We start from the raw sequence: 27400 nt of genomic DNA, 5'->3' as shown, positions 1-27400 counted from the left end.
TTGATTTAACAGCTGTAATAAAAGTCAAACGAGTCTGTCTGTTAGGCTTCTAATCTAGAACTATGCAGTCATATGAATCAGTCACTTTTACGCCATTATGTAAAATTGTTAACCATTTCAACACTTAACTGCAGTTTCACTGTCATTAGACCTTGGCATATGCTTTAAATAATGAATAAAATAAAAATTTGGCCAATAAAACATGTTTGAAAAATAGCTTACTCACCCTTTATGCTGCTTATGTCATGTCCAGCCATGAAACTGAAGGAAGAGGAATGGGAGAATGTCTCTTGGAGGTGTACAATTGCTTTGTAATTATAACAGAGAAATATTTAGTAACTATTGAATAATAATATTAAGTAAATAATGTCATTCTTTTTTTTTTTTTTTTTTTTTTATTCTTTGAATATGGCGAGATAGTTCGTGAGGTAAGAGCCTTGTGTGAACACACGTTATTTTGTGTTGGATCTTTTAAATATTGGTTGATTCAGCTCACAAAAGTAGTCCAAGTCCAAATAAGCCTAACAATCAGCCGGTGAGTTATAATTTTGCACATTTCCCAACACAGGAATGAAAAAATAAAAAATAAAATTATTTCCATTGAGGTAAGTCCCAGCAAGCATTTTTTTTGTATTTAAAAGAGGTCTAAACATAGTCTTAGCTAAAACAAGGCTAAATTTGGGCTGTCAGTGAAAATCTGATGTCTAGGCCAAGACTAGTCATCAAATAAACAGAAATGAATGACTACACATATGAAGTCTGTCTATGACCATCTGACGACTAGTCTAGTTTTGGACCATTTTTAGATGTCTATTAGATTTTTCACTGACAGCCTAAATTTTAGTCAAGTTGTCTAGCCTATACGTTTAGATGTCTATTATACGTTTAAACACAAAATTGTTTGCTGGGGTTGGTTTTATATTCAGCTTCTGACTCTCCCTGATATAATTTCAGAAAGAGTTATTTGCAAATTTTAAATACGGAAGTCAAATTAGCAACCAATGACCAAAGCTACAGCATTCAGTCAATTAAATAGTGCTAATAATGTTTTAAAATCATATTTGCATGTGATTTCATATCGAATATTCAAAGTTCGATGGTAAACAGCATAGGGAGCTAGTATCAAAAGTTGTCACTGAACGAATGTGCGTGCGAACGAAAAAAAATTCTCAATTTTATTGCCAAACAACCGACGTGAACACTGCGTGACAAGTCTAAAGGATGCGTCATGAAGTATTTGAACCGGTTTAAAACGTAAGTTAGACTAGACCGTTTGGTTATCACGGAATTCGAATAAAAAAGTTTGTTTCAGTCATTAAGTTAATTGAAACTACAGAAAGGTGATCAAGTTGATCAAACCCCTTTAATGTCTTTCTGCATCATTGAATACTCGCATGTTTCAGTATCTGTAGGCCTTATCCACAGCCTCCAAGTTGTAGTCGACCACTTTCTATCTCAGACCACTCATGCGACGTTGCGTGTACAACTTGGTAATACTGCATTTTTAACTTAGGTCAGTGCAGCAGATAATGCAAGGTGTTTCAGTTAATAACAGGGAATTGTTTCTTCACTGTAGTTTCCAGCTCACATCGATTGAATAAAGGATCAGGCAAACCGCAGGTGTATAAATGCACTCAATAGGTTAACTAGCCACAGGTGTGCAACTAGAAGGTTGACAAGGGGATAAATGCAAGTAAAGAAGGACAATTAAACAAGACAGAATTCACATGAATGAGAATATGGACCCATCTGGCTCTGTCTAGATCTGGATCTGGATCAGGATCAGCAGGCTGTCAGCAGGGTCGGGGAATGCTTTTGGCAAAATAACAGAAAGCTTTTTAATTGAATAAAGAACAAACTGTGACATGCAGTCACAATTATATAATTACTGTATCAAACAAGTATGTGCAGAGGTAGGTAGTGCAAAACAAAGATCCTTTATGAGTCATAAAGAGCATTTCTATTTTTTATCTATTTCTAAAGTCTTGTGATATTTGACAGACATGTTTTCAATTGACATGACTTTGACTGCCAAAATATTCCTGAAATATCTGTCAGCTATACAAGTTAACCTAAGAATTTACAGGAGGTTTTGAGCTTCAGTTAGTATGACTTAATAAACCACAATGAGTACATGTGTATTTGTTAATTATGAAAAAATAGCGATAACCCATGCAGTTACAGCCTATGAAGTAATCAGAAACGTTAATTGAGAAAGATCAAATGAATGAATTTCTGTGCTGATGTGGGAAAATGTTTCTTCTTTTTTTTGTGTGTATATCATGCCAAATAAACCCAGTAACTGCATTGTAGAAGTTAACAAAAAGCAGTTAGTGGCTTAACATTCCAGTGGACTTGAAATGAATGAGAAACAGAGAGAAACTCCAGGCACATTCTGTTCCTTAAATTCTGAATGAAATAGTTTTGGGACGACCGCTGTGTATCCATGCCAACATGATTCTTTTCTTCAGGGTTACTAGGCTCTTTGCCATCCTCAAACAGCCATTCAGTGAGAAAGAAACACACACACACACACACACACACACACACACACACACGCACACATACACACACAAAAACGTGCTCTAGTACAAACTATATAACAAGCACTGATAACTAAAACTAGGAAATGTGTTATTTAAACAGTCACAAAGTAGATAGTTTTATACAGTATATCATATTTAATCTCACATTTTTGTTGTACTACAAAAACCCCAAATCTGTGACCTACAAGGTAGTAACAGAGAAGTTAATGAACAATGAAACTGTTTTTAGTGAATTCGAACACAGTTTATTCAAATTACACAATTATAAAACACTTACGCTTTTGAAGTCTATCTGTATCAGTGTCTGCAGAATCTCAGAACTACAATTGTTCTATATAAAAATATTTTAAAATGTACATGTTAAATTCAAAACAGCAAAACTACTGGAACTCCACAAAGAGAAAACAGAGAACTGCGGACATCTTGACTAGTAATACGTCTCTCTTTCCACCCAACCTGCAATGAAAGATTTGTTTTAGTAGATTTTTAAAAAATGCTGCATTCATACAGTACTTCAATATACGTTTGTAAAGTGATGTTTTAAAGTGCCTCTATTATGCTATTCGCTTGTTAAGTGTGACATCATGAAAAGCTCTTTGGACACGGCTTTCGTGTCCAAAGGATCTGTCAAAACGTTTTGGGGAGACTAATAATAAACGTTTACAAAGTGATGTGATGCTTTCGAAGATCACAACTGCGATGCTTTCGAAGATTACAATCACTATATATATATATATATATATATATATATATATATATATATATATATATATATATATATATATATATATATATATATATATATATATACCCATGCCTAATATCTGATGGCCAGAAAGTGATTCATTTTTTCAAAAATTGTTAAACTATAGATGTCTGTGGTGCAGCAAGTCCAGAGACTGTCGTATACACCATGCTTTTATATTAAATTTACTTAAATACGTGATATGACTAAAAAGGGTCATGATCAGCTTGAACATGGAAACAGTATTCCACACGTCACCGATACGTCACAACAAGCGTATTTAAAGGCTTCCTAAATTTGCTTTGGAGGTCAAAAACACTTTAATTTTTTTTCACAATACACTGTGGCTTTACCTCAGTTAAAGGATTTTCTCAATTCAAGTATCCAATTTCTCTAAAATTACAGATTTCTCTAAAAATACTCTCTAAACCTTCTGTGATTGATAAGATGGCCGAGCTTGTTCTGACTGGTCAATTGTTTAAATTTATGTTGGAAATGGGCTGCATTCCACTCAACTTTTAAAAATGCTCTTGCAAACTTTGCTTCCCTTGTTTCCTTGAGGGTACATTTCAAAGTGCATCCCGCTTCATCAAGTGAACTAGGGAAGCATACATGGACACACCCTCGATCCTTCGATTTTGATGGAGTTAACAAATTGGCTTCATATGTCTATTCTAGCACCTATATGTCCCAAGATGCGATGTGATTGTGATGTCACAACAGTGTAGTGCTTAAGTGTTCAGGGCATACCTGCCAACACTCCCGTTTTCCCAGAAGTGTCCCGTATTTTAAACCCATCTCCTGCCACCCTCCCGTTTTGTTATTTTTTCAGGAAAACTCCCTTAAACTCACCCTCAACCATCCACCCCCACTCCCCCACCCCGTCCACAGCTTTTTGGTACAGTCTGTAACACCCCTGGGTCACCAACTATGGTATGTTTGGCAAATGTTGGCAGGTATGGTTCAGGGCGTTCCATTTAAAACCATTCAGATGTTCCCCAAGTAGTAAACAATTATCAGTGATGTAGGGTTGTCACAATACTGAAATTTTAAAAACATACATTTCAGCGCTGTGGAGCACGTTCTGAAACAGCGCTGATTTACCACTGTGTTCAAGAGCTCAACAGAAATGACTGTGATTGGCTGTGAAGGCCATCAGCTCACAGAACTCACCATTGTTTACTGTGTGTAACCACAGATACAGGGACAATGGAGCATTTCAAAGTCACGTCATCAGCTGGTTTGTCTATAAGTTGACATACGAGTGATCCGCTGATGAATCGCGGCTTTCCAGTGTCCCTGTATCTGTGGTTATACTAAGTAAGCAGTAGTGAGTTTGGTGAACCGATGACCCTCACAGCCAATCACAGTCATTTCTGTTGAGCATGTGAACACAATGGCAAATCAGCGCCGTTTAAGAACGTGCTCCACAGTGCTCAAATGTTCACGGGAAATTGACATTTTTTAAATTTCAGTACTGATTGGTATGAAATTCTAGTATCGTGACAACCCATCAATGACGTACATGTGAGTGAATGAGATGGAGGGAAGTTGGCAATTAAAGAGCATAAATAATAGGACTGGAATGCTGCCACGGAAGTGAAATCCAAATAGGATTCTCTCTTACATAATACTAAACAGCATCTTCATCACATGACGACAGCCAAAATCTTCCTGGCCATCTCTCTGAAAACATGTTTTTTACTAATTTTATTTTGAATCTAAGAATGATAACAGAACCTTGTTACGAGTTTACTGGACAATTGAATCAGGAAATTCAGGAAATTGCTGGCTGCAGTTCACTTAACGGCCACTGGTGTCACCAATAACACAGGTGACTTTTACCATTTACGTATTTTGCAGATGCCTCTATCCAAAGTGACTTACGTTTCATTAAAGGTAGACATTCTATCAGTGATTACTATCCTTTGGAATTATTCTACAATATGAAAGCTTAACATTCACATACATTTGTAACATACTACATACATTGACGCATAATAAAGACACTTTAAACCCGTAAATGAAGTGCAGCTAGTTAAAACAAGTATATGTTTTGCTGATTACCTCCTGGGTTTCGTCTAAGGATGAGCTTTCTCATTTCATCATAAATAAAGATGAGAAGAGAGTACGGGAAGGCACAGAACCACCAGTTGGGCCTGTAGATAAAGTGCAGAATGTAAACTAAAGAAGCAGACAAGAAATAACTGCAAATTTTGATTCATTAAAAAAAAGAAGATTTTAGCCTACTTGAGAGGGTACATTCTGAGAGCCACATCCATGCCAGGGCAGTAAGACAAGAAAGCCGCCAAAGCCGTTTCCTCAAACAATCCAAAGATCAGGATTTTGTTCCTGTAGATGTAAGCCAACAAATGTGGTGAATAGACGATACATAAAAGAAAATCTTCTGAAGAACATGGCTTATGCTCTTTCAGAGCTCATTTGTTCTGCTAGACTCACTTCATTCCCTGCTGGAAGACAGAATTGCGCCTGGTCTTGCAGATTATCAGATCGGCCCACTGCACGACCACAATGCTGGCGAAGAACGCTGTGTGGCAAGTGAACTCCACAATCTTCCTCTGCTCATATGTCTAAGAAAAAGAAATTACTTTTGTTATACAGTTATTTATAAATATAAAGTTAAAGGGATGGTTCACCTTAAAAAAAATGTCATTATGTCATCATTTACCCATCCTCCACTTGTATCTGCTTGAGTTTCTTTGTGTTAAAGATAAAGGAAGATATAATGAACATTGATGGAAAAATAGGCATTGACTTCCATAGTATTTTTGGTTTCTACTAGGGATGTCAATGATGCCTTTTCCCCAACATTCTTCTGAATATTTTGTTTAGTGTCCATCAGAATAAAGAAATTCATAAAAGGGTAGAACCATTTGAGTAAATGATGAGAAAATGTTCATGTTCTGGTGAACTGTCCCTTTTGGCTTTGGAGTTTTTGTTATTTGTCTGCTATCTTTAAACCATTTAAATTGTTTATATATATTCATGAAAAATATTATGAAAAAACTTGTTTGTAGTAGGTATTTACTTCATTTTTGGTCAAACAATGCAGTCTTCGTACCATCTTACAATGGAGAAGATTAGGTACTTCACCAAAGGTTGCAGTCAAAAATGTTATCTTATTTGGCAGCCAGTGCTGACATATATAAAACAAATGGATCCTAACTTAATATTTTCAGTTTGACCGTTGTTTATTTGTTTCTCACATTTTTTCCCTCCATTTTCACTACATTTTATTTTCTATCTAAATTTTTTTATTTCTTTGTTTTACATTTGCTGAGCCTATTGTGACTCGTTGTGTGTGTATATATGTAGAATAGATGAGTGAACATATAAAACAGATTAAAAATAGGGATAACATATTGTTTAGAAATAGTGCAGTGGGGCGGAGGGCTCTGTTGGAGCAAGGATAATTTGTCTCTGTTTTTCAAATACTTTTATAATTGATGTTTTATTGACCAAAATGTTAATAAAAAGATTTGAAAAAAAAAAAAAACAATGCAGTCTTCATTAACATTAGAGACAGTTGTAATATTGTACAATTGTCAACACTAGTTTATGCATTTTTTTATTCTTTTTATAAATTTATTTATCCTAAAACTTACCCACTGTTGCCCATAACTGTCCTCCAGGTCATTAATATGCTTGTCATCCCAATATACACGTATTCCTAGTAGTCTTGATGGTAAAAAGCCATTTTCAGAAAGAATGACAAAATAGGTGAAAAATCCAGCCAGAGCCTGAATCATACCTGCAGGAAGAGACTTGCATTATCATTACATCCTGAAAGTAGTTTTTAAAAGATTTAGATCAGCGATATTTCTTCTTCTTTGTTTTTCTTTCATTTCATTGACCAAGAATTCATTAAATTAACATTAAATATATTTACAATATTTCATTTTAAAACTGCTTTAGCCTTCTAACACTTACACCATAAATTCTATTTTATATTTCCATATAAATGAATAAATACACAAGACCAACTGGGACTTGTCACAACACTTACACGACAATGCTATTTAGTTGATTTTAGATTGCATCTTGCTTTCATCTCAAGAAACCGTTAAAGATTAATTTTTTTCATCAACCACTGACTATCCTTCAATTTATTTTTATTATCTTGCTCTGACTTTCTAATACAAACACTCTCTCATCTCTTATATACATTTAAATGCAAAATGATTGTCCCTCCTGTGAAATTTGCACTATATCTCAAATATAAGAAGATTTTTAATCAAAGGTTTTACTAAATAATTTCTAATAACAATTTTTGTTGGGTTTGCTATGATGTTATTTTGCAATATACTAGTATTCAGCTGCAATTTTGTGCAATTTAAAAGGGCAATATAAGTTTTATTTTTATTATTAATATTTACTGCTTTTATAACAGCAAAACAAAAGGAAATAATACTTTTTTCCAATATAAAATAAAAAAAATAAGTAAAAGGAAATACTGTATAAAATGTCCTTGCTCTGTTAAACAACACATATTTTTAAAATAATAAATTTTTACAAGAGGGCTAATAATTTTGCCGTAAACTCAATTTATATTTATTTATTTTTTATTAAAAATGCTTTAATATTCTTTCTCTCTTTTTTATTTTCTTTTTATCTAAAAATCAAACACCCTCACTATCTATTCAGTATTATCTCCCTTTTGTATACAGCCATCTATATGAAACAATTTAAAAGCTTAATGCAGCATTCTAGAAGATGTTTTTATATTGAAAATATAATTAAACACAAATAAAACTAATAATTTCAGCATTTTAAAGCACCGCCATTCAAGCTACCGCAGCAAGCCACAAAATCACCACCTACCTATCTGTCCATATGCGATGCTAATAAGTCTTTCATTCACCAACTTGTCCGTTTTAGGGTTTCTTGGCTGCCTCTTCATGATATCGCTTTCAGCAGCTTCGTACGCCAGAGAAATAGCAGGCAGCTTCAAAACAAATGATTAACTGTCATCTCCCATGAAGCTACAAAACCCAATTGAAGTGTGAAAAAGGAAATAACCCAGTGTTTTCGCCACTGACCATGTCTGTTCCCAGATCAATACACAGAATGGTCACAGTTCCAAGAGGCAAGGGGATGTTAGCGATAATGAAGAGCAGGAACGGTGTGATTTCAGGGATGTTGCTGGTCAGGGTGTAAGCAATGGACTTCTTCAGGTTGTCAAAGATCAGACGGCCTAAAGTGGAAAGGAAAGAGTAAGAAAGTAGCACAACGCATTGAGGAGATGAGGGGAAAATGAGTCTTCTGTACCTTCCTCTACACCTGTGACGATTGAGGCAAAGTTGTCATCCAGAAGGATCATGTCCGCAGCCTGTTTGGACACGTCTGAGCCAGCAATGCCCATAGCGACACCGATATCAGCCTTCTTCAGGGCTGGAGAATCATTCACACCATCCCCTGTTACAGCCACTATAGCTCCCTTTGGAACAGAATTTATTGTTATTTTTAACATTAAAAACATTATGTAAAGGGAATTCAGAGGAAGACTTGTGCTTGTGTATTAGGATAAATGAGAGCCACTTATTTTGTATATTAATTTATTCAAAAAGATGTCAAATCCTATGTTAACAGTAGGTTAAAAATCTAATAAAATGTATAAAATACTATTAAAAATAAACAATAAAATATGTAATTATATGTAATTTAAATGTAAATATGTCATTTAAATATGTCTGTTTAATAAGGTTATTAAAGTATAAAAATGTGTACTTTTTATTTAAGTATTTGTTTAATTATTAACATTTTTGATTTACTCATTTAGCAAATCCTTTTCAATTCAATTTTACTTTTATAGCACTTTTCACAATGTAAAAAAAAAATTGTTCATAAAAAAATGTAAAACTGCTTTTATTCTAGCCAAAATAATACAAAGTAAACAATATTATCAGACATACTGTGAAAATTTCCTTGCTCTGTTAAACATCCTTTGTGAAACATTTAAAAAAGAAAAAGAAATTCAAAGGGGGGCTAATAATTCTGTCTTCAGCTGTAATTAGGTTAACTAGGCAGGTTAGGGTAATTAGGCAAGTTATTGTATAACGATGGTTGTTCTATAGACTGTTGAAAAAATAAATAGCTTAAAGGGGCTAATAATTTTGACCTTAAAGTTGCTTTTAAAAAATTAAAAATGCTTTTATTGTAGCTGAAATAAAACAAATAAGACTTTCTCCATAAGAAAAAATATTATCAGACATCCCGTGAAAATTTCCCTGCTCTGTTAAACATCCTTTAGGAAATATTTAAGAAAGGCTAATAATTCCGACTTTAACTGTATATTCATTAAAACCCAGTTCATTACCTGTCGCTGACAGCCTTCAACAATAATCAGTTTCTGCTGTGGTGATGTTCTGGCAAACACTATTTCAGTGTGGTGCTTCAGAATGTCATCCAGCTGTTCACACGAGAGGTCCTTCAGATCTCCTCCGTGAACCACACAGGCCTTTGCATCTCTAAAAACAGACATTTATTGAATTATTCGATTCACGTCAAGGCAGATTACATTGGCTTCTTGAGTAAATGTAACATGCTGTGATACCTGGGGTTCACCTCATTGACAGGAATGTTCAAGCGAGCTGCAATATCTTCCACAGTCTCATTACCTTCAGAAATAATCCCAACACCCTTCGCTATGGCTTTAGCAGTGATGGGATGGTCACCGGTAACCATGATAACCTAATGGTTCAGAAATAAATTGTTATTTAAAAAGGTTACACGTTTTTATTTAAATATGGGGATGCACAAGTATGGACATTTTGATAACCATTGATTCTACATACAGTATTTAGAAGCCGTTAACAAATACTGTAAATAAACAGATAAATACAAATTATGATGAATGTAAAATGATACAGTGGAAAAACACATTTTATTTTTAAACTGAAACTGCAGCAAATGTCTTTGTTATGTACTGTAAGTCACTCTTGGGAGGGAACAGAGACATTATTTTGGGACTGACAAGTGTAAATTTTGTTATGCCCATTTGTCTGTTCCTGACATAGCTCGTAGTGACCGACTGAAAGTGAACAAGTGGATTACCAGAAAAGGTTTAGATACTTCTTTTCCCAAAAATCATTTACAAATTGGAATTCTGAAGTCCACTATTTATTCTGATGAAAAACCCCAGACCAGTCAAAACAATCAACCAATTAATTTCAATATGGCTTTGGCTTTATTGTAATACTTGCTTTTAAACATTCTGTTGATCATAAGTAACCTTGTAACATCCTTACAATAACTCTCATTTACATTTTTATATTTAGCAGTTGCTTCTATCCAAAGTGAAACTTAAAAAGCTCAAAGGATGTGATGGTTTGAGCAGTCTGAATTGACAGAAAGTTATGCTTTTTGCCTCATTATGAATAAATAACACTCATAGCCTGGCTAAAGAAACGGAGACTGTTAGGTAAACATTAGGATTAGCACACTGTAAAATTTGTCCATTGTCCTAACTCATACATTTTTTTGAGTTCACACTTAGCTGATGATTGATAATAAAGCATGTTTGGCATGCCCGGGAGAGAGCCCTGAGCTTATAGGATCCTCAAACCCTGGACTCCCTCCAATTAGCAGGGTAAGAGGAGAGTTTGAGCTTAGGTAGATCTCGATGAACTCCCCAGACTTATTTCTGGCTAATGACAGATATAGGATAGCTAAGGAGAGATGTACACTTGCTAAGAGCTTGGCTATGGTATCAATTTGGTATGTTCAATTTACTTGGGTTGCGTGTTTTTGGATTGTGAGAGGAAACCAGAGAACCTGGGAAAAACCCACACATGCACTGGGAGAACGAGCAAAATCCGCACAGAAATGTCAACTGGTTTAGTAGGGACTTTAACCAGAAATATTCTAGCTGTGAGGCAACAGTGCTAATCACTGGGCCGCCGTGTCACCCATCTGGAAATGAGGAGGAGTATGGGGTGTGTAGTGGGGATTCTTCAGGATGAAGATACTGAGATACGAAAACTCTGGTTATTTATAGTGAGTTAGGAATCATCTGATTGGTGAATAAATTGTGAGCTGATGCAGGATCAGTTGTTAACAATCATAAGCACATGATCCTCTCGAAATTAGTGTGTAAATAAACTTCACTTGGTTCTATTTGATTTTAATCAACATTTAAGTTTGTCTTCATCTCTACTATTTACTTGCTATGCATTTCTCACTCAGAAAACCCTAGTTAAGTTAAACTGAGTGCAATTTTGTTAAGTTAGTTTTTAGATCCTAGCATGCTGTGCTTTAGAATCTAAAAGTGAATGTTAAATTAAACAGTAAATGGTATTCTGTTTATAAGGGAATATATAATGCTCCATTTATGACTATTTTAGTCCATTTATGACCAGATTAGAGCCTGTGGATAGGTATAGAAAGGATCTTTAAATAACTACACTGCAAAAAATGCTTTCCTTTCTAAGAGTTTTTCGTTTTTTCGTCTTGTTTCTAGTCCAAATATGTACCAATTATTAAATCAAGAAGTAATTTCTAGACAAGAAATAAATATTGTTTTGTTTTTAGAAATAAGTCAAATTTTATTGCGTTTTACTTAAAAAAAGCAAATAAATAATGTAATTTCTGCTTTGGAATAAGATTACACAAAACTCTTTTCTCCAAGATTAGTAAAACAGGACATTTTTTTACTTGTCTATGAAATGCTTTTTAATTTAAGAATATTTAGATGTTTGAACTAGAAACAAGACAAAAACTCTAAGTAAGAAAAGCATATTTTGCAGTGAAGATTATATGACTTCATTTAAAAATAAATGCCACAGTTACTAATCTAGAGGTAGACTCTGGTTATGTTAACATCCTATAACTAGCTAGATAACTGAATCACTTATTTTACTACAGTAAGGGTGTTTTTAAAAGAGGTCATTTAGCATATTTTAACAAATAAATCAAGTGACTGTAAAAACAACCAAAATACTGAGCTGAAGTAAATTTTACATTATTTTGCTCAACTTCACTAACTAACTAACTCAACTAAGAATAAATGACTAGTATATTAAAGTTCAAATTAATTTGTTGTTAAAACTAAAAGGTGTTTATTTACGTAGAGTCATTAAGATATTCAACAGACACAACTTTTAGTCAACAGAATTTCCCTTACATATTAATTTCAGCACATTGATTTAGATCAGTGCTTTACCTTGATTCCAGCACTTCTGCATTTGCCTACAGCATCAGGAACAGCAGCACGCGGAGGATCAATCATTGACATGAGACCCACAAAGCACAGATTCTCAGTAGGGAAATTCACATCCTCAGTATCAAACGGAAAACCTTCTGGAAACTCTTCGTCCGGGAGGCAGAAATGACAGAATCCTGTGAGAGAAGACAATGTGAATGATCAGAACACCATGCGCTTAGATGATCTCTACCATAGCAAATGCTTTTTTTTACCCAAAACTCTTTCTCCAAGGCCTCCAAGCTCCAGGTAAGCATTCTGAAAGGCTTCTTTCATTTCATCATCCAAAGCTTGCACCTTTCCTTGGATCAATATCGTAGAGCAGCGGTCTAGGATTCTCTCAGGGGCTCCTTTCATCACCAGCAGATGCTTAGACTCTGTGCCACCATTTGGGTTCTTATGCACCGACAGCTATTAATATGAGGATCAAAAATATTCAAATAATGATCAAATGTTTTTAGTAGAATATGAAAAGTCCTGCTGTCAATTGATATTTACATTGTGTGATTAAAGTTAGTTTGCCTCAATCTGAAATCACTGTTATCATTTACTAGCTCTCATGTCATCCCAAACTTCTAAGAAATTTGTTCACCTTTGGAACAAAAATTATGATGTTTTTAATTAAATAGTAAGACAGACTTCTTTCCCTCCTTCAATAGTCTGTTTTAAGACTTTTTAAGAAATTATTGATAAAGAGTTAGAAAAATAGATCCATGAGGTGAGTGTTCTAGTCCAAGTCCTCTGAAGACGTGATTGTTTTATTAGACTGAGAGACCATAAAACATTGATGCATAAACAATGTTTATAGCATTACAGCATGTTGGTCATGGAAGCTCAAAAATTTTGATAGAACTAACCCATTAAGCAGAAAAAAGAAAGGTTACTATGAAGCTTGAAATCCAGCATCATGATTTTGAATGTACACACATCAACACAGACACTATTTTAAGAAAATTGCATATTTTAGAATTTAAAATTCATTGTTGTTTATGCAATTTGTATGTAAGATCGAGATCAGTACCTGATATTTGTTTGTGGAGTTAAAAGGGATTTCCGCCACTTTGGTGTACTTTTCTCTCATATCTTTCACTGATCCACAGCAAAGCTCAATGCACTTCAGCAGGGCAGATTCAGACGCATCTCCAGCAACATCTCTCTAAACATTGAAACACAAGTAAGATATCTGATCAAAAACATTACTTTTTAACAATCTTTTATTGTTGTTTTTTTTATACAGTATTTGTTTCTAAAATGTAATTTATTTTTGTGATGGCCATATCACAAGAAATCATAAACCATTTGATGGAAGTGATTTAATGTAGATTTGCATTAAAACACACAAATTTGACAGCAAAGTAGGTATTTTAGAAATAATGTTAGAAATATGCAAGCAATATTCTAAGTCATACTAGCAACTTCATGCTAGAAACCTGATAATTCAAGGTAGAAACATGCTAGCAACATGCTAATTTATGCTCCACTGCAAAAAAATAAAAATAAATATGTAAAGCCTTTTTTCTTGTTTTAAGAAATAATATTAAGATAATTAACAAAATTAAATATGTTTTTTATTAAAACAAACACAATAATCTGCCAATGGGGAAAGCAAAATAACCTTGTTTTTCCTTCCTTCCCTTTCCTATTGTAAGATAATTTTGCTAACCACATTGACAGATTACTTTGATTGTTTTAGGGAAGAAAACTCACTTAATTTTGACAATATTTCTTAAAACAAGACAATATGTTTGGCTGCTCTAGACAATGCTTCTTAATTAAATATTTTTATATCTTTGGATTAGACAAAAAACAGAAGAAATATAAGGCCTATATAAAACAAGAAACATTTTCCAGTGTACCAATATGTTAGAAACATGCGAGTCATGTTGGCAAACTACTGACTTTCTTTACAGTTTTGCAACTGTTATATTTACATATCAGAATTATATTAACACACTGCATTGTTTAAAATTAATGAATTAATTACCATCAAAAGTCAATGTATAACTTGTGCACTGGCCTACTGTATACACCCTGTAAAATAGGCTAATCGGTTTATTAATTACTGCCGTGGATCACATTTAAAAACACACCTTCAGAATTGGCACATCGGTCTGTTCAGCTAGGAATACAGCCCTGTTGCAGAGCCCAGCAACTCGGGCCAGTGAGGCCCAGGTGGCTGAGCTACGGTCAAAGCTGGTGCCACTCTGATTCTCTGTGGTGTCGGCCTCGTGGATCTGGTTATCAAACCACATGTGAGCTACGGTCATACGATTCTGCGTTAATGTGCCAGTTTTATCAGAACAGATGGTTGAGGTTGAGCCCAGGGTTTCAACAGCCTCCAGATTCTTAACCAAACAGTTTTTCTTAGCCATACGTTTAGCTGTGAGGGTCAGGCAAACCTAAAGAATGAGCAAACAGAGGGTAGGTGTTAGTGTTGTCACAATACTGGAACTTTGATTTGATATCTTGAAAAATTTTAATATTCAAGACCATTTTCAATACTGTGGGTAAATTCTGCAACATTAAAAGTATGCAAATGAAGTAAAAAGAAAGAAAAATAAAATAAAATGATATATCAGCAGTCCAAAAGGCAATAAATTACAAAAAAAAATTATTAGTGCAATCTCAATTTATTTTCTGATTAAAAAAGTGTTAAAATCTTAATATTGTTATTAATTATACATTTTTCTTCTGGTGCGAGAGAGCAAAGCCAGTATCTACACTAACCAAAAGTATGATTATATTATTTTAAATATATCAATATCAATATTTTTGACAACACTAGAAGGTGTCTTAAATATATAAGAGCTTTTCAATAAAGTATAGGTTGAAAGAAACTTACTGTGACTGTAGCAAGGAGACCTTCAGGTACGTTGGCCACAATGATGCCAATAAGAAAGATAACAGCCTCCAACCAGGAGTAACCAAGAGCAAGAGATAGGACAAAGAAAGAGACACCCAGAAAGACAGCCACGCCAGTGATGATGTGGATGAAGTGCTCAATCTCAATAGAGATAGGGGTGCGTCCAACCTCCAGACCAGAAGCCAGTGTTGCAATTCGGCCCATTACTGTACGGTCTCCAGTGCTGATGACGATGCCGCGAGCAGTGCCTAGAACAAATGTGAAGTACTGGATGAGGACACCAAAGTATCAGGCTGTTATTACTTTTTTTTGAAGAGAGTCAATTATTGCCATTTATTGATATAATAGGTAATAATCAAAGTACAAAAGTAAATAAAAATGTCTATAAATGTATTGAATTATAAATATGTGCAATTAATGTGGTTATAAAGTGCTTTAAAGCCTTTAATCACATGTTTAAAATAACATTGTTCATTATTTAGTAAGCCTATAACTGCTTAAATCAGTAATTAAAATGACCGTTTTAAACTATGTCAGCTCATTTGTCATCAAAATACATTATAGCATGAATTTTTCACACATTTATTCATTCATTTTCGGCTTAGTCCCGGTTCATAAATGAATCACTAACTTTTCCAGCATATGTTTTAGGCAGCGGATGCCTTTCCAGCTGCAATCCATCACTGGGAAACATCCATACACTCATTCACACACATACACTAAGAACAATTTAGCTTATGCCGAGTTCAGACTGCATGATTTTCAAAGTAGTCGTGTCACAGATGTTTTCACACTGCATGACTATCTGGGCTAGCGTTTCGTCACTGCTTTGTTTACACTGCAAGATGTATCTGCGACAGGGGCTTTCACATTGCATGACTTTACCATAGGAAGAATCGCCGACAACTTCGTCCAAACTACGTCTCACAGCCAAAAACACGTAGTATATCTGTTGTTTTTAACAACATAATGAGAAAGAAGCCTTTAATGGGGTAGAACAGTGGTTCTCAAACTGTGGTACGCGTACCACTAGTGGTACGCGGGCTTCCTCCTAGTGGTACGCGGAGGAATCGCCAAATAATGAAATAAACAATTAACACTTTTATTCCTTTAATACGTAATATAACATCAATGTGATCAGCATTGGCTTTTTTGTGAAGCGTACAATCACAGCGCTGTGCTTAGAGTGTTTATTTTAGTGCATTGTGTCATAAGCTGCTGAAAATCTGTTTCCGAAGTTTAAGAATTGATTCTGAAGCGTGATTTGACTGACATGAAAAGTGGCCAATCACAGTCGACCTTGTCTAGTTGCGTGAAACATAAGGGCGGGACAAAGACTTTCTATGTTGCAAAGACGGAAAAAACAACTTAAAAACAATTGTTTTGTTGGAATAACGCTTCTCGGATGTTTTCACTATAGAGATGTCTAGCAGAGCAAATAAACCGCGAACATATTTCCTGTCTTTTTGATGATCTACATACACGTTTCGCTCTCCGACAGCCAGTCGACTCGCCTCTGACCTGTCACTCCTCTAAATACATTCTGAATGGCGGCGCGGGAATGGAGGTATTGCGCAATAACTCATTTCTGCAAATGTGGCGAGTGCTTTATTTTAACACGAGAGCGCATTCATGTACGGAAATCGCTAAAACACATATGCGAGCTCTTAAATAGGCTTTTTTTCCCAAATGAACTGCAAGTCCTCTCATGATCGCCTGTGTGCTCAGATTGAATATAATCGCGATCTCTCCACTATTAGACATTTATCTTTGCTCCTTTACTAAATTTTAGTCAAAAGTATTCATAGTTATCAAGTATTTAGAAATAGATTGATGCATGATCGATGACAATGCTAATGGTCTTCTTATTTGGCTGTGTTGTGAAGTGAAACTTACTTTTAGCAAAGGTGGAACATTTTTTATTTCTTTACGACAAAATAATTATGCTGTAAATGTTTCTGGATGAGGTATTTGTGTGATTTATACATTTAGCTGTATTATCTGTCTTAAAGTATTACAGGTTAAAACAATCCATTGTTACTTATTGTTTATTTATCAAAATTAACAATAAGGCTCTTAAAGCACTGCTTTGATAAATGTATTGTTGTCATATTTCAAATACCTCAAGTAAAATGAAGTCATTTGTTTTATTTTTTTTATGGACAGTGTACTTGTGTTTTTTTTTAAAGTTTCTCTTTTAGATTAAGATCAAGTGTAAAATAAAATCTACATGTAATGTACAGCTTTTTAAGAAACAAATTTGTCATATTGTAAAGAAAAATATTGTAAAATATGTAAATAAAAGGCTAAATTTAAATCTTTTTACCATATACTTTAATTAAACCTTTCAAAGCTTGAAAATATCATTTTAAAAAAATGGGCAAAAAGTGTCTCTATGGCCTTAAAGTTTATGTGGTAGTTTTAACAGTGCTATTGAACAAGATTAATTGTCATGAAAGGAAAAATCGGTCACACTTCCTTTGTTAGTGCAAATTCCTTTACATGTAGCTTTGGGATTTATGCAATTAAACCATTCAATCAGATTTACACTTAAAAAAGTGATTTCATAATGAAAATCAGATTTTTTTTTCAAAAGTAACTAACTAGTACTTTTTAAAAGAGTACTTTGTACTTTTACATAATATTAGTATTATTTACTAAAATTTGTGTTATTTTAGCAGTGCAATAGTATTTTTACTTGAGTACAAAAAACGTTTCACAAGCATTTAGTGCAGGATTATTATATTATTAATATATAGTTAATAAATATTATTATTAATGGTTTTTATTTGTATCTATTCCCATGCAATGTTTTATGGGTTGCTGAGAATACATTTCAGGTCTTCAATACATAGCATGTCAGTCTTGAATAAAAAAAAATAGGTTCTGGAATTGATTTTCATTAGGCTGTGCCTGTATGAACCCTGTCATATTTAAATTTAACATATATTTTAAGATTTGTCTGAAAGTGTATGAATATGACATATAGCCTATATTTATGAGGTCCAAGTAACATTTCCAGCTTTTGATGAATAGGCTACTATGAATACTTTAGATTTAAGTGCAGCAGTTTTCTTTTTACTTTTTAAGAACAGCGCCATTTTTTAATGAACTTTTAAAAGCACATTTTAACTAAAACATTTTTTTTACCTCCAAGCACAGTTAATGTTCAGACTATTTAACATGTTTAAAGTGACTGACAATAATACGTATCCTTAATAATACGAATTAATCTGCATCATTTTTAAACTGTGCACACCTGTAGCTGCTTAATTAGGCCTACAACGCTATTTTTTAATACTGGTTAAAAAAATAGCGTCGTAAGGTGGTACTTGGAGAGACAATTTTTTTCTAAGGTGGTACTTGGTGAAAAAAGTTTGAGAACCACTGGGGTAGAAAATGTACATATTTGCTCACCTGGGTGTAAAGTGAATTAGTCATTTCTCCTTAACTTAAGTTGATAATAAACTAATTTCTTTCTGTATGAAACGTCAAACAGACAGTCTGCTCCTGAGTCCTGTCAAACCTCCACTAGTTTTTCCTCCATTTCGTGGGTCCAAATAAATTCACACAGCATGATTTGAATCGCCGACAGCTCTAAATATTTACGCCAAATATCTCGCAGGCATCAGCGACTCATCAGCGATTCTCTCAGATCACGTCTTTGATAGGTCATACTGTGTGATTGTCACTCACGTGCACAAGCACCGATTTGCCTGTGATTTCAGGCATTTGTCAGCGATTTCTCAAAACCTGTCAGCGAGCCAAAATCGAGGCTAAAATCACGCAGTCTGAACTAGGCATTAGACTCATGGTGCATGCACTCACCTTATTTAATAAAAACAGTAGTTTTGTTAAGGAATTAAAAGCTTTTGAGTATATCAGGCAATTTTGTAAATAACCCTATTACAAATGCAAATGGATAAAATTACTGATTTAGGTAAGATTTACTGGTTTGTTGAGAAAAAAAAAACGTAACTAGTTTGCAAAAGTGGGTGTATTAGGCAAATATTTAACAATCGGTTTGATTGACAGCTTTGGATCTTGAGGCAAAGTTAATAATAAGATTTAACATATGATATGAATATTTTGTATGAGCATGAAACCAAGAGTTAAACAAGAAACAACATTTTTGTTATAATTTAACCTCTGTTAATCTTATCTGTAATCCTATCTAATCTGTCTAATAAATGTTCAAATTTCATTGGTCGATGGCAGCCATGTTTTTTGAGAAACGCTAGTGCCCACACACAAATAAGTAGCACCTTGAAGAAAGATGCTGCATGCCAAATTCCCAGTAAAGTAAATAATTAATAAATTGTTAAAGCTGTTTTTGTATTTTAAATTGTTACTTATTTTTGGTATGTGTTTGTCTATAAAACTTAGAGGCACTTTAGGTCTACGAAAACTACAGTTTGTGAGTTATAAGCACTTTACATTTTTGATCGTTGAAACTCCCCCTTTTTAGATCTAAGTAGCAAGCATACCTCCCATGATTAGACTAAGTTATGCCAGATTAATACAATAATAATAATGCTTCAAATTCTTATGAAAACAATGAAGTTTCAGTATTTTTAACCCCTAATGGATGATCTTAACAGATATGAGAACAGAAGCAAAACATTTTACTGAGCATGAAATGTGAATAAGACTATAAAATACCTTCAACACAGTTGGTTGAGAAGAAAGCAATATTCCTGGTCTCTAGAGGATTATCATTTGAGTAATCTGGGGACCTTGTCTGAGGCTCTGATTCTCCAGTCAAAGATGAGTTATCCACCTTAAAACATCCAAATTAAAGGATATTTTTTACATAATGCCACTGCTACAGAAATAAATTCTCACTACACTGATAGGCAAGGTTAGGTAAGAGACTGAGGCCCATAATAACCTTGCAGCCGTGTGAGGCTATGATTCTCAGGTCAGCAGGGATCCTGTCACCACCTTTTACTTCCACCAGATCACCAACCACCACTTCTTCAGCATTAACATGATTCTTCTCACCGTCACGGACAACCAACGCTTGCTATGATGGAAAAAAAAGTTTATAATCTGAACAAAAAAAACCATATAAGAAGACAAAACTACAATGTATTTGACAAATAAGTATAACCAAAAATGAAATTACGTCATCTTTTACTTGTTCCACACCTGTTTTGATATTGTAGTTGATATATATATATATATATATATATATATATATATATATATATATATATATATATATATATATATATATATATATATAGTTGATATTTTAAAAAATATTAAGAAAAAAAACAGTAGGCACAATATTTTTTTCCTCTTACAATAGACTTCAATGGCTACCAGTTTGCAACATTCTCCAAAATATCTTCTTTTGTTGTGAACAGGAAATAGACACTCTATTGTTGGGTGAACTATCCCTTTAAAGACATACAGTAAATATGAAGGAAACATTTACCTGTGGAACCAAATTCTTGAAGGAGTCCATAATTTTGGAGCTCTTGGCTTCTTGATAGTATGAGAAACATCCAGTGATGATAACCACAGCTGAAAGCACAACTCCTAAATACAGCTAAATTGAACAGAAGTATAAATCCAATTAGATATCAAATAGTAAAAATGCGTAACGCATATTAAATACATTCCCCTCTCACATTGTCATTGGCTGGCTCATCCTCCATTGCTGCCTGAATGCCATATGCAAGAAAGCAGAGAAGGGCACCTGTCCACAACAGCATGGAGAAACCTCCAAACATCTGCTTACAGAACTTGACCCATTCTGGGGTGGTTGGAGGGGGGGTGAGAGCATTGGGTCCATCACGGGCAAGAATTTCAGCAGCGCGGGCAGTTGTAAGACCCTGATGAAGTCACAGATAAGCCTATATTCATCATTATTCATTGAGATTTATTAGATTTATGTGTCAATGAAATTCTCATCTAACTTACTCTGTTCAGATCTGTTCCATATTTACGGTTGAGCTCTTCCAAAGTCAGCTTGTGATCATCCTGGAACACATTTTACATAGAAAGATTCAAGCAACTGAATTCAGAGCGTGTAATACGCAACAAGACTTTAAGTCTTACCAAATCCACTTCCTTTTTCAATTCATCCATGTCTTTTTCTTTCTTCTTGTTTTTGTTCTTCTTCTTCCCTCCTTGCTCCGAAGTTGCCGCCAGTTCATACTGGTCGCGTCCATCCTGAAAACGATGTTAAAAACATTCAACATTTGCTCCAGAAAATCTTAAGGCTCTGACAGTTGTCTACAGCAGGGGTTCCCAAACCTTTCAGCCTGCGACCCCCAAAATATCAATGCCAATGACTCACGACCCACAATATCTTTTGAGGTAGTCATAAATATATAAATCTTGCACACAACAGCGCACAAAAAACCAAAACGGCCAACTCTATTCATCGTTTAATTGTGGAAAACGTCTCTCGGAGACCCTGCTCCCTGTTCGGTTGTGGTCTGTATGTATCTTTAATGTACGTGAGTGCTATAATGGTGTCATAAAGTTTAACCTAGTGCCATAAAATCAATCTGCTGCATCAGATGATATTGCTGTGTCTTTAATATAACGTAATCGCCCCAAGGGTCGCAAAAAAAAAAAAAAAAAGAAAGGCTGATGGCTTTTTATTTCCATGTTATTTTTAAAATGTTTATTATTAACATGTTAACAATGATATTAACAGCTACTATTTTGTTCTACAGTAGGTTATGGATAAAATATGGTCATTCTAATAGTTTAATAAAATGAATGAAATAGTTCAACCCAAAGTTAAAATTCTGGCATCATTTACTCACTTGTTCCAAACATGTTTAAGTTTCTTTCTTCGGTTAAACACAAAAGAAGATATTTTTAAAAATACTGGAAACATGTAATCATTGACTTCCATGGTATTTGTTTTTTTTCAACTATGGAAGTTGGTGGTTACAGGTTTTCAGCTTTTTTTCCCAAATATTTTCTATTGTTTTTAACAAAAGAGCAAAAAATTAAACAGGTTTATAACCACTTGAGGATGAGTAAACAGTGAGAAAATTTAAATTTTTGTAAACGAAAGAAAGAAAGAAAGAAACAAAAGAAAGAAAGAAAGAAAGAAAGAAAAAAAGAAAGGAAAGAAAGAAAGAAAGAAAGAAAGAAAGAAAGAAAGAAAGAAAGAAAGAAAGAAAGAAAGAAAGAAAGAAAGAAAGAAAGAAAGAAAGAAAGAAAGAAAGAAAGAAACTGAATATTTTACAATTTACTCTCATGTTGTTTCAGTGTATATGACCTTTTGGGTATAAAAAATAAAACCCTGCTAGTCGTTTTTTTCTCCCAATGGACTAACAAAGAAATTTCAAAAGCACCATAAAAGGTGTCAGTAAAACTTGAGTGCTATTAACATTTGTGACCAGATCATTGAGTCACTGAATTGCAACTGACAACCAGATCAGTTTGATTCATGGATGAACCATTCAGAATGATTCTGGATCATGCACTGAAAAGACCTGGCCCATATTGATTTGTATAGAAAATGAGGCACTTTTATGATGCAATTATGTTTTGTTTTTTGATCCCTTTTCAAAGAATGATTTACATCTTGTTAACGTAACAGCGATGAAGCAAGAAGCAAGCCAGTCATAAAAGTTAGGAAAAACACAAAAATTGCAGTAAATAATGTTAGAATTGTTTTGTATTATAGATTTGTATTATTTCTTGCACATCACTAAGCAGTCTATAAGTGAAGTTTATATAATCTGAACTAGGACTGCACAATATTGGGGAAAAAACATATATTGCAATATAAATTCAATTTCACCAGCTGACTTGAATACCTATATTTGCAAAGAATTCATAATTTCAGATTACTTGGGATGATTTTGTGGGGTATCTGCATAAAATATAACAAACAAATTATTAGCATACATAAATACAACAGAGCAAAGTTACAAACAAAATAAACAGTGCTTTGTAGTTTTCTGGAGAATCTTAACAGAATTCAGAAGTAAATTAAATAACCAAATGTAAAATAACACTTTATAGTCTTCCTGTATGCACAATTAATTTTTAAGCTACAAGTTTTATAATTACTTTCGTCCAAATGGCTTAAGCTTGAAATTCTTACACATAAGAGGTGATAGAACTCATGCAAGTGATAAACTTTAAGAATAAAACACACTATATTCTGATCTGAACTGTAGTGTTTGGTCAACTATAATCCTAACTTGACATTGCAGATCTTGTGATGTGACTAATGCGGGTTCGCACATTGCAATAATGATGCTGAATTATATATGTTTTCCTCTCACTTTTCTATAGTCATTTATTACTATGTATCTCAGGTGGTGAAGATGAGCGTGAGTCCAGTTATCAGATTACCAAAACTTATTCAAATTACTTTCAAGCTCCTAAGTTCTCCAGGGTCCTTAATGTTTTTTTTTTTCTTTTCTTTTTTTTCTTTTTTTGAAGAGATCAGCTTTCTCACGACATGATCTGCTACATGGAACGAACAAGTCTAATAATGTTCTGTGGCACGAGGCCAATCCCAACTAGGGACATGAAAGCAACCACTCCATCTTGGCCTCTGTTCAATGAAAACAAACAAGCAGAAGAGACCACATCCTTTCCCAAAGAGAACTTAAGAAATAAAAGTGAGAGGATCATACGTTTATCTCTGAATATCTGTGAGGATCACACAACCGCAAACACACAACAGACAAACACCAGCACAAAGACTCATGTTTTATTCAGCTGTCCAGTCAACCAGAGTTCACTGCAATTGTTGCCTCGAGCAAACATGTTATGCCACCTTTGTGGTGACACATACGAGTGATTGAACTATTCTGTTGAAAAATGATTTGAGGATGTTTATTCAACTTTGATTTGATTTCACTGTATGCTCTAGTCAAGTTCACAGCGGCTGTAAGCCTTGATTTACACTAGTTGACTTCAGCTCTCTGACTGAAAGAACCAGTAAGTCTACATTGTGTAAATAGGTGCAGCTTTTTATATGGACAGTGGTAAATCTATCTAAATTTTTTAACAATAAAAGATTTTAAAATGTTTGCAGAAACTGTGGTTGACTGGTCCAGATAAAGCCTACCTGGTTTTTAAGCGGATGAGAGAAACCTCAGAAACTACAATCTGTTCAGTATAATATCATTAGGACATAAAAAATATTCATTTTCAAATATTGAACTGTGCAAAAAGTTCAAAATTATTAGCAAATGGTTGATGCAGTTTAAAATCCCGATCCCACAATTTGTATGGTAATACGGCCAGAAGTAGTGATGAATATTGATGAGTACTGCATGTACTAAACAGGTTGTACTACAAACTGAATTATACAATTCAATCATATAACAAAAAACAACAAAAACATTTTTTATGCACAACAATGTGACTACAAAAACACAACATGGAATAGATACAAAACAGTGTCTGATTTACATATAAATAGGTAAACTTTTAAAGGTTTATTTTTTCTATTAGGATGAATTAATTAATGTTAAATAATGTATTTACAAGCAAAAAAACTAATAATAACATTTTTGCAACATTTATTAATCATAGTTCATTGCAAAGATGAATAAACACTGTAATAAATGCATTGTTCATTGTTCGAACATTAAAGTAGTACATTAACATTAACGAAGCCTTGTTAACGCTAATGACATGTTTATTGCTAGTTCTCGTTAGCTCAGCTCCGTTAAAATGTATGCTAGGTATATTATTGAAATTAACGTTCAACCAAATTAATAAATGTCTTTACATTCTTCTTAAAGTTAATAAAGAGCTTGTATTTGTTAGTAACGATCTTCGTTAATGCTAATCTTTTTGAAAATCAACATTATGAGCGGATCTTTACATCCACAATTATTCTTAAAGGAGTATTATGAACAAACAAGCAAACATTTTACTTACCCCGACCCCCATTTTTGCTTGTGAGCTGCGACTGTTCTACTTGAAGTTGACTTTGAAAGAGCCTTTCAGAAGTGTGAGCAGAGCATCAGAAGATCAGCGCGTCTGAGGAAAACTCAGCTAACAGCACAGACTCAATCACATGTCTGTGAAGAAACTCAACGACCAATAGGAACAGAGCAAACCGTGTGCTGTGCGTGCAAGAGAGGAGGGAAGGTTTGGATTCAGAGCGTTCCCCCGATGCATGTTTATTACTGCTAATTTACCAATAGGCAATGACAAAGTTGGCTGCAGTGTCTGGAAAATTGAACAAACAACTGAGGTAATATTTTAGTTTGATGGATCCCTTACATTAGACGCTGTGTGTGCTTGCAGCATCCTCGCATTGTTAGAAGAATGCCTAAAAGTGATAGTACTACAATTAATTAAAGGCATAGTACACGCATAACTTAAAAATGTATTAATTTACTCTCTCTCTCTCTCTCTCTCTCTCTCTCTCCCTCTCTCTCTCTCTCTCTCTCAAGATTATAAACCTTTATGAGTTTCTTTTTGTCAAACAAAGAAAGATATTCTAAAGAAACAAACCACTAACTTCCATTGATGGAAAACAAATACTGTGTGTGAAAGTCGTTACAGGTTTCTAACATTTTTCAAAATGTTTTCCTTGTGTGTTTAACAGAAGAGACAAATTCATGAAAGGTTTGAAACAAAACGGTGAACTATCCCTTTAAATTATTCTGTTTTGCTTCTCACCCACAAGATTTGTTGTTTCCCCAAAGACTATTTTTAAGAGTGAGGAATTGTTTAATGAAAAAAGATCTTTTCAAGTATAATGAGATGATTAAATACTGTAGCAAATGTATTGTTTATTCATGTTAGTAAATACATTAACATTAACTAATACAGTTAAGTTTAATGACATCTGTTTATTGCTAGTTTGTGTTAGCTCAGCTCCATTAAAAATGTATGCTAGTTTCATTATTGAAATCAACGTTAAATAAAATAAATAAATGTCATTCTATTCTTTATTGTAATGTTGTAATGTTAGGATGAAGCTTTTTTTAAGGTTTTTAACATTTCCCAAAATATCTTCCTTTTGTGCTTAACAGAAAAAAGAAACTTGTGAAAAGTTTGAAACAAGTAAAAAGTGAACTATACCTGCAAACTGTACTGTTTTGCTCACCCACAGGATTTTTTGGTTCCACAAAAAGTGAAGAAATTTTTAATGATAATTGATCTTTTCATGTAGAATCAGAAGTAAAACTATTTATGCTAATAAGAAACCTATTTAACAGTGTAGCGTGGACAAAAACTCACACGTGAGCTGATTGTTAACATCAGAGAGAGGATGCATGTGTTTTGTTCATCAAAATGGCTGTTTTTATCCAGAATGTTGTAACCTGAACAAAAATGTTGGAATCAAACAGCATCAGCACATGCAAGTTTATGCCAGCACATTTGGGTCATTATGCAATAAAAAGCTTGTGTGCCAGACTGCCATAAATGTGCTCCATTTGCTGAAGCTGTGAATAATAATGGTCACACTGCTGTTAGTAAAAAAGTGTCTTGCACAGACACTTCAATGTATAGTTTGGAGCTACAGGTATTGATTTAGTTTTATGTTAATAACAACAACAACACCAACAACAATAATAATAATAATTCATTACATTTATATAGTGCAGGGGTGGCCAACCCTGTTCCTGGAGAGCCACCTTCCTGCAGATTTCAGTTGCAACCCATATTAGACACACCTGCCTGTAATTATCTCGTGGTGTTCAGGTCCTAGTTAATTGGTCCAGGTGTGTTTGATATGGGTTGCAACTGAAATCTGCAGGAAGGTGGCTCTCCAGGAACAGGGTTGGGCATCCCTGATATAGGTTGCGTCCGAAACCGCCTACTACTCAGTAGGTACTGCATTTGAATTTAAACGTACTACTCGGCCGTTAGAAAAGTACGTTCTATACCGTATGAATGTGAAAAGTATGAATGGAATTCGGACATACTACATCCGCCATTTTGTCATGGTCATGTGACCTACCTGCATCAGTTGCGTCGCCTCACTTCCATTCATGAATTCTCTCTCGGGGCATTATGGGATAGCGCAGCGTGCATGGGATGCGCACTTCAGAATCTCGCCGGAA

At 34.2% G+C, this 27400-nt stretch overlaps 1 protein-coding gene and 3 long non-coding RNA genes across 6 annotated transcripts in view; 3 read left to right on the top strand and 1 right to left on the bottom strand.

Annotated features, from left to right (window-relative positions):
- The first annotated feature begins 404 nt into the window (after positions 1-404).
- Positions 405-2927, top strand: LOC147835352 (uncharacterized). Its single transcript, XR_015499732.1, has 3 exons — positions 405-615; positions 662-872; positions 955-2927. It is a non-coding gene; the product is annotated as an uncharacterized LOC147835352 (long non-coding RNA).
- atp1a1b (ATPase Na+/K+ transporting subunit alpha 1b) lies at positions 2769-25363 on the bottom strand. Of its 3 annotated transcripts, none has more exons than XR_015498947.1 (22): positions 25260-25363; positions 21444-21557; positions 21306-21365; positions 21014-21217; positions 20818-20931; positions 20266-20400; positions 20037-20154; positions 15354-15622; positions 14602-14910; positions 13533-13667; positions 12727-12922; positions 10786-12648; positions 9866-10706; positions 9629-9779; positions 8581-8749; positions 8352-8506; positions 8134-8257; positions 6918-7063; positions 5752-5882; positions 5542-5643; positions 5359-5450; positions 2769-3002 (listed from the first exon to the last, which is right to left on the bottom strand). XR_015498947.1 is itself a non-coding variant. In XM_087267026.1 (22 exons), exons 1-21 carry the CDS (start codon positions 25269-25271, stop codon positions 5330-5332), a joined length of 3078 nt encoding a protein of 1025 aa, XP_087123152.1. In that variant the 5' UTR covers positions 25272-25363; the 3' UTR covers positions 2769-3095; positions 5324-5329.
- LOC147842410 (uncharacterized) lies at positions 13744-20405 on the top strand. The gene is made up of 2 exons (XR_015499727.1): positions 13744-16374; positions 18771-20405. It is a non-coding gene; the product is annotated as an uncharacterized LOC147842410 (long non-coding RNA).
- Positions 25308-27400, top strand: part of LOC141376173 (uncharacterized) — a 13480-nt gene continuing 11387 nt past the window's right edge. Inside the window, exon 1 of the long non-coding RNA XR_015499728.1 lies at positions 25308-25578. This is a non-coding gene — a long non-coding RNA (uncharacterized LOC141376173). The remainder of the gene's footprint in view (positions 25579-27400) is intronic.

This window comes from Danio rerio, chromosome 9 (genome assembly GCF_052040795.2).
Source record: "Danio rerio strain M-AB ecotype USA chromosome 9, GRCz13ab, whole genome shotgun sequence".
In the NCBI taxonomy this organism is placed as follows: domain Eukaryota; kingdom Metazoa; phylum Chordata; class Actinopteri; order Cypriniformes; family Danionidae; genus Danio; species Danio rerio.
This window is presented reverse-complemented; position numbering and strand designations above follow the sequence as displayed.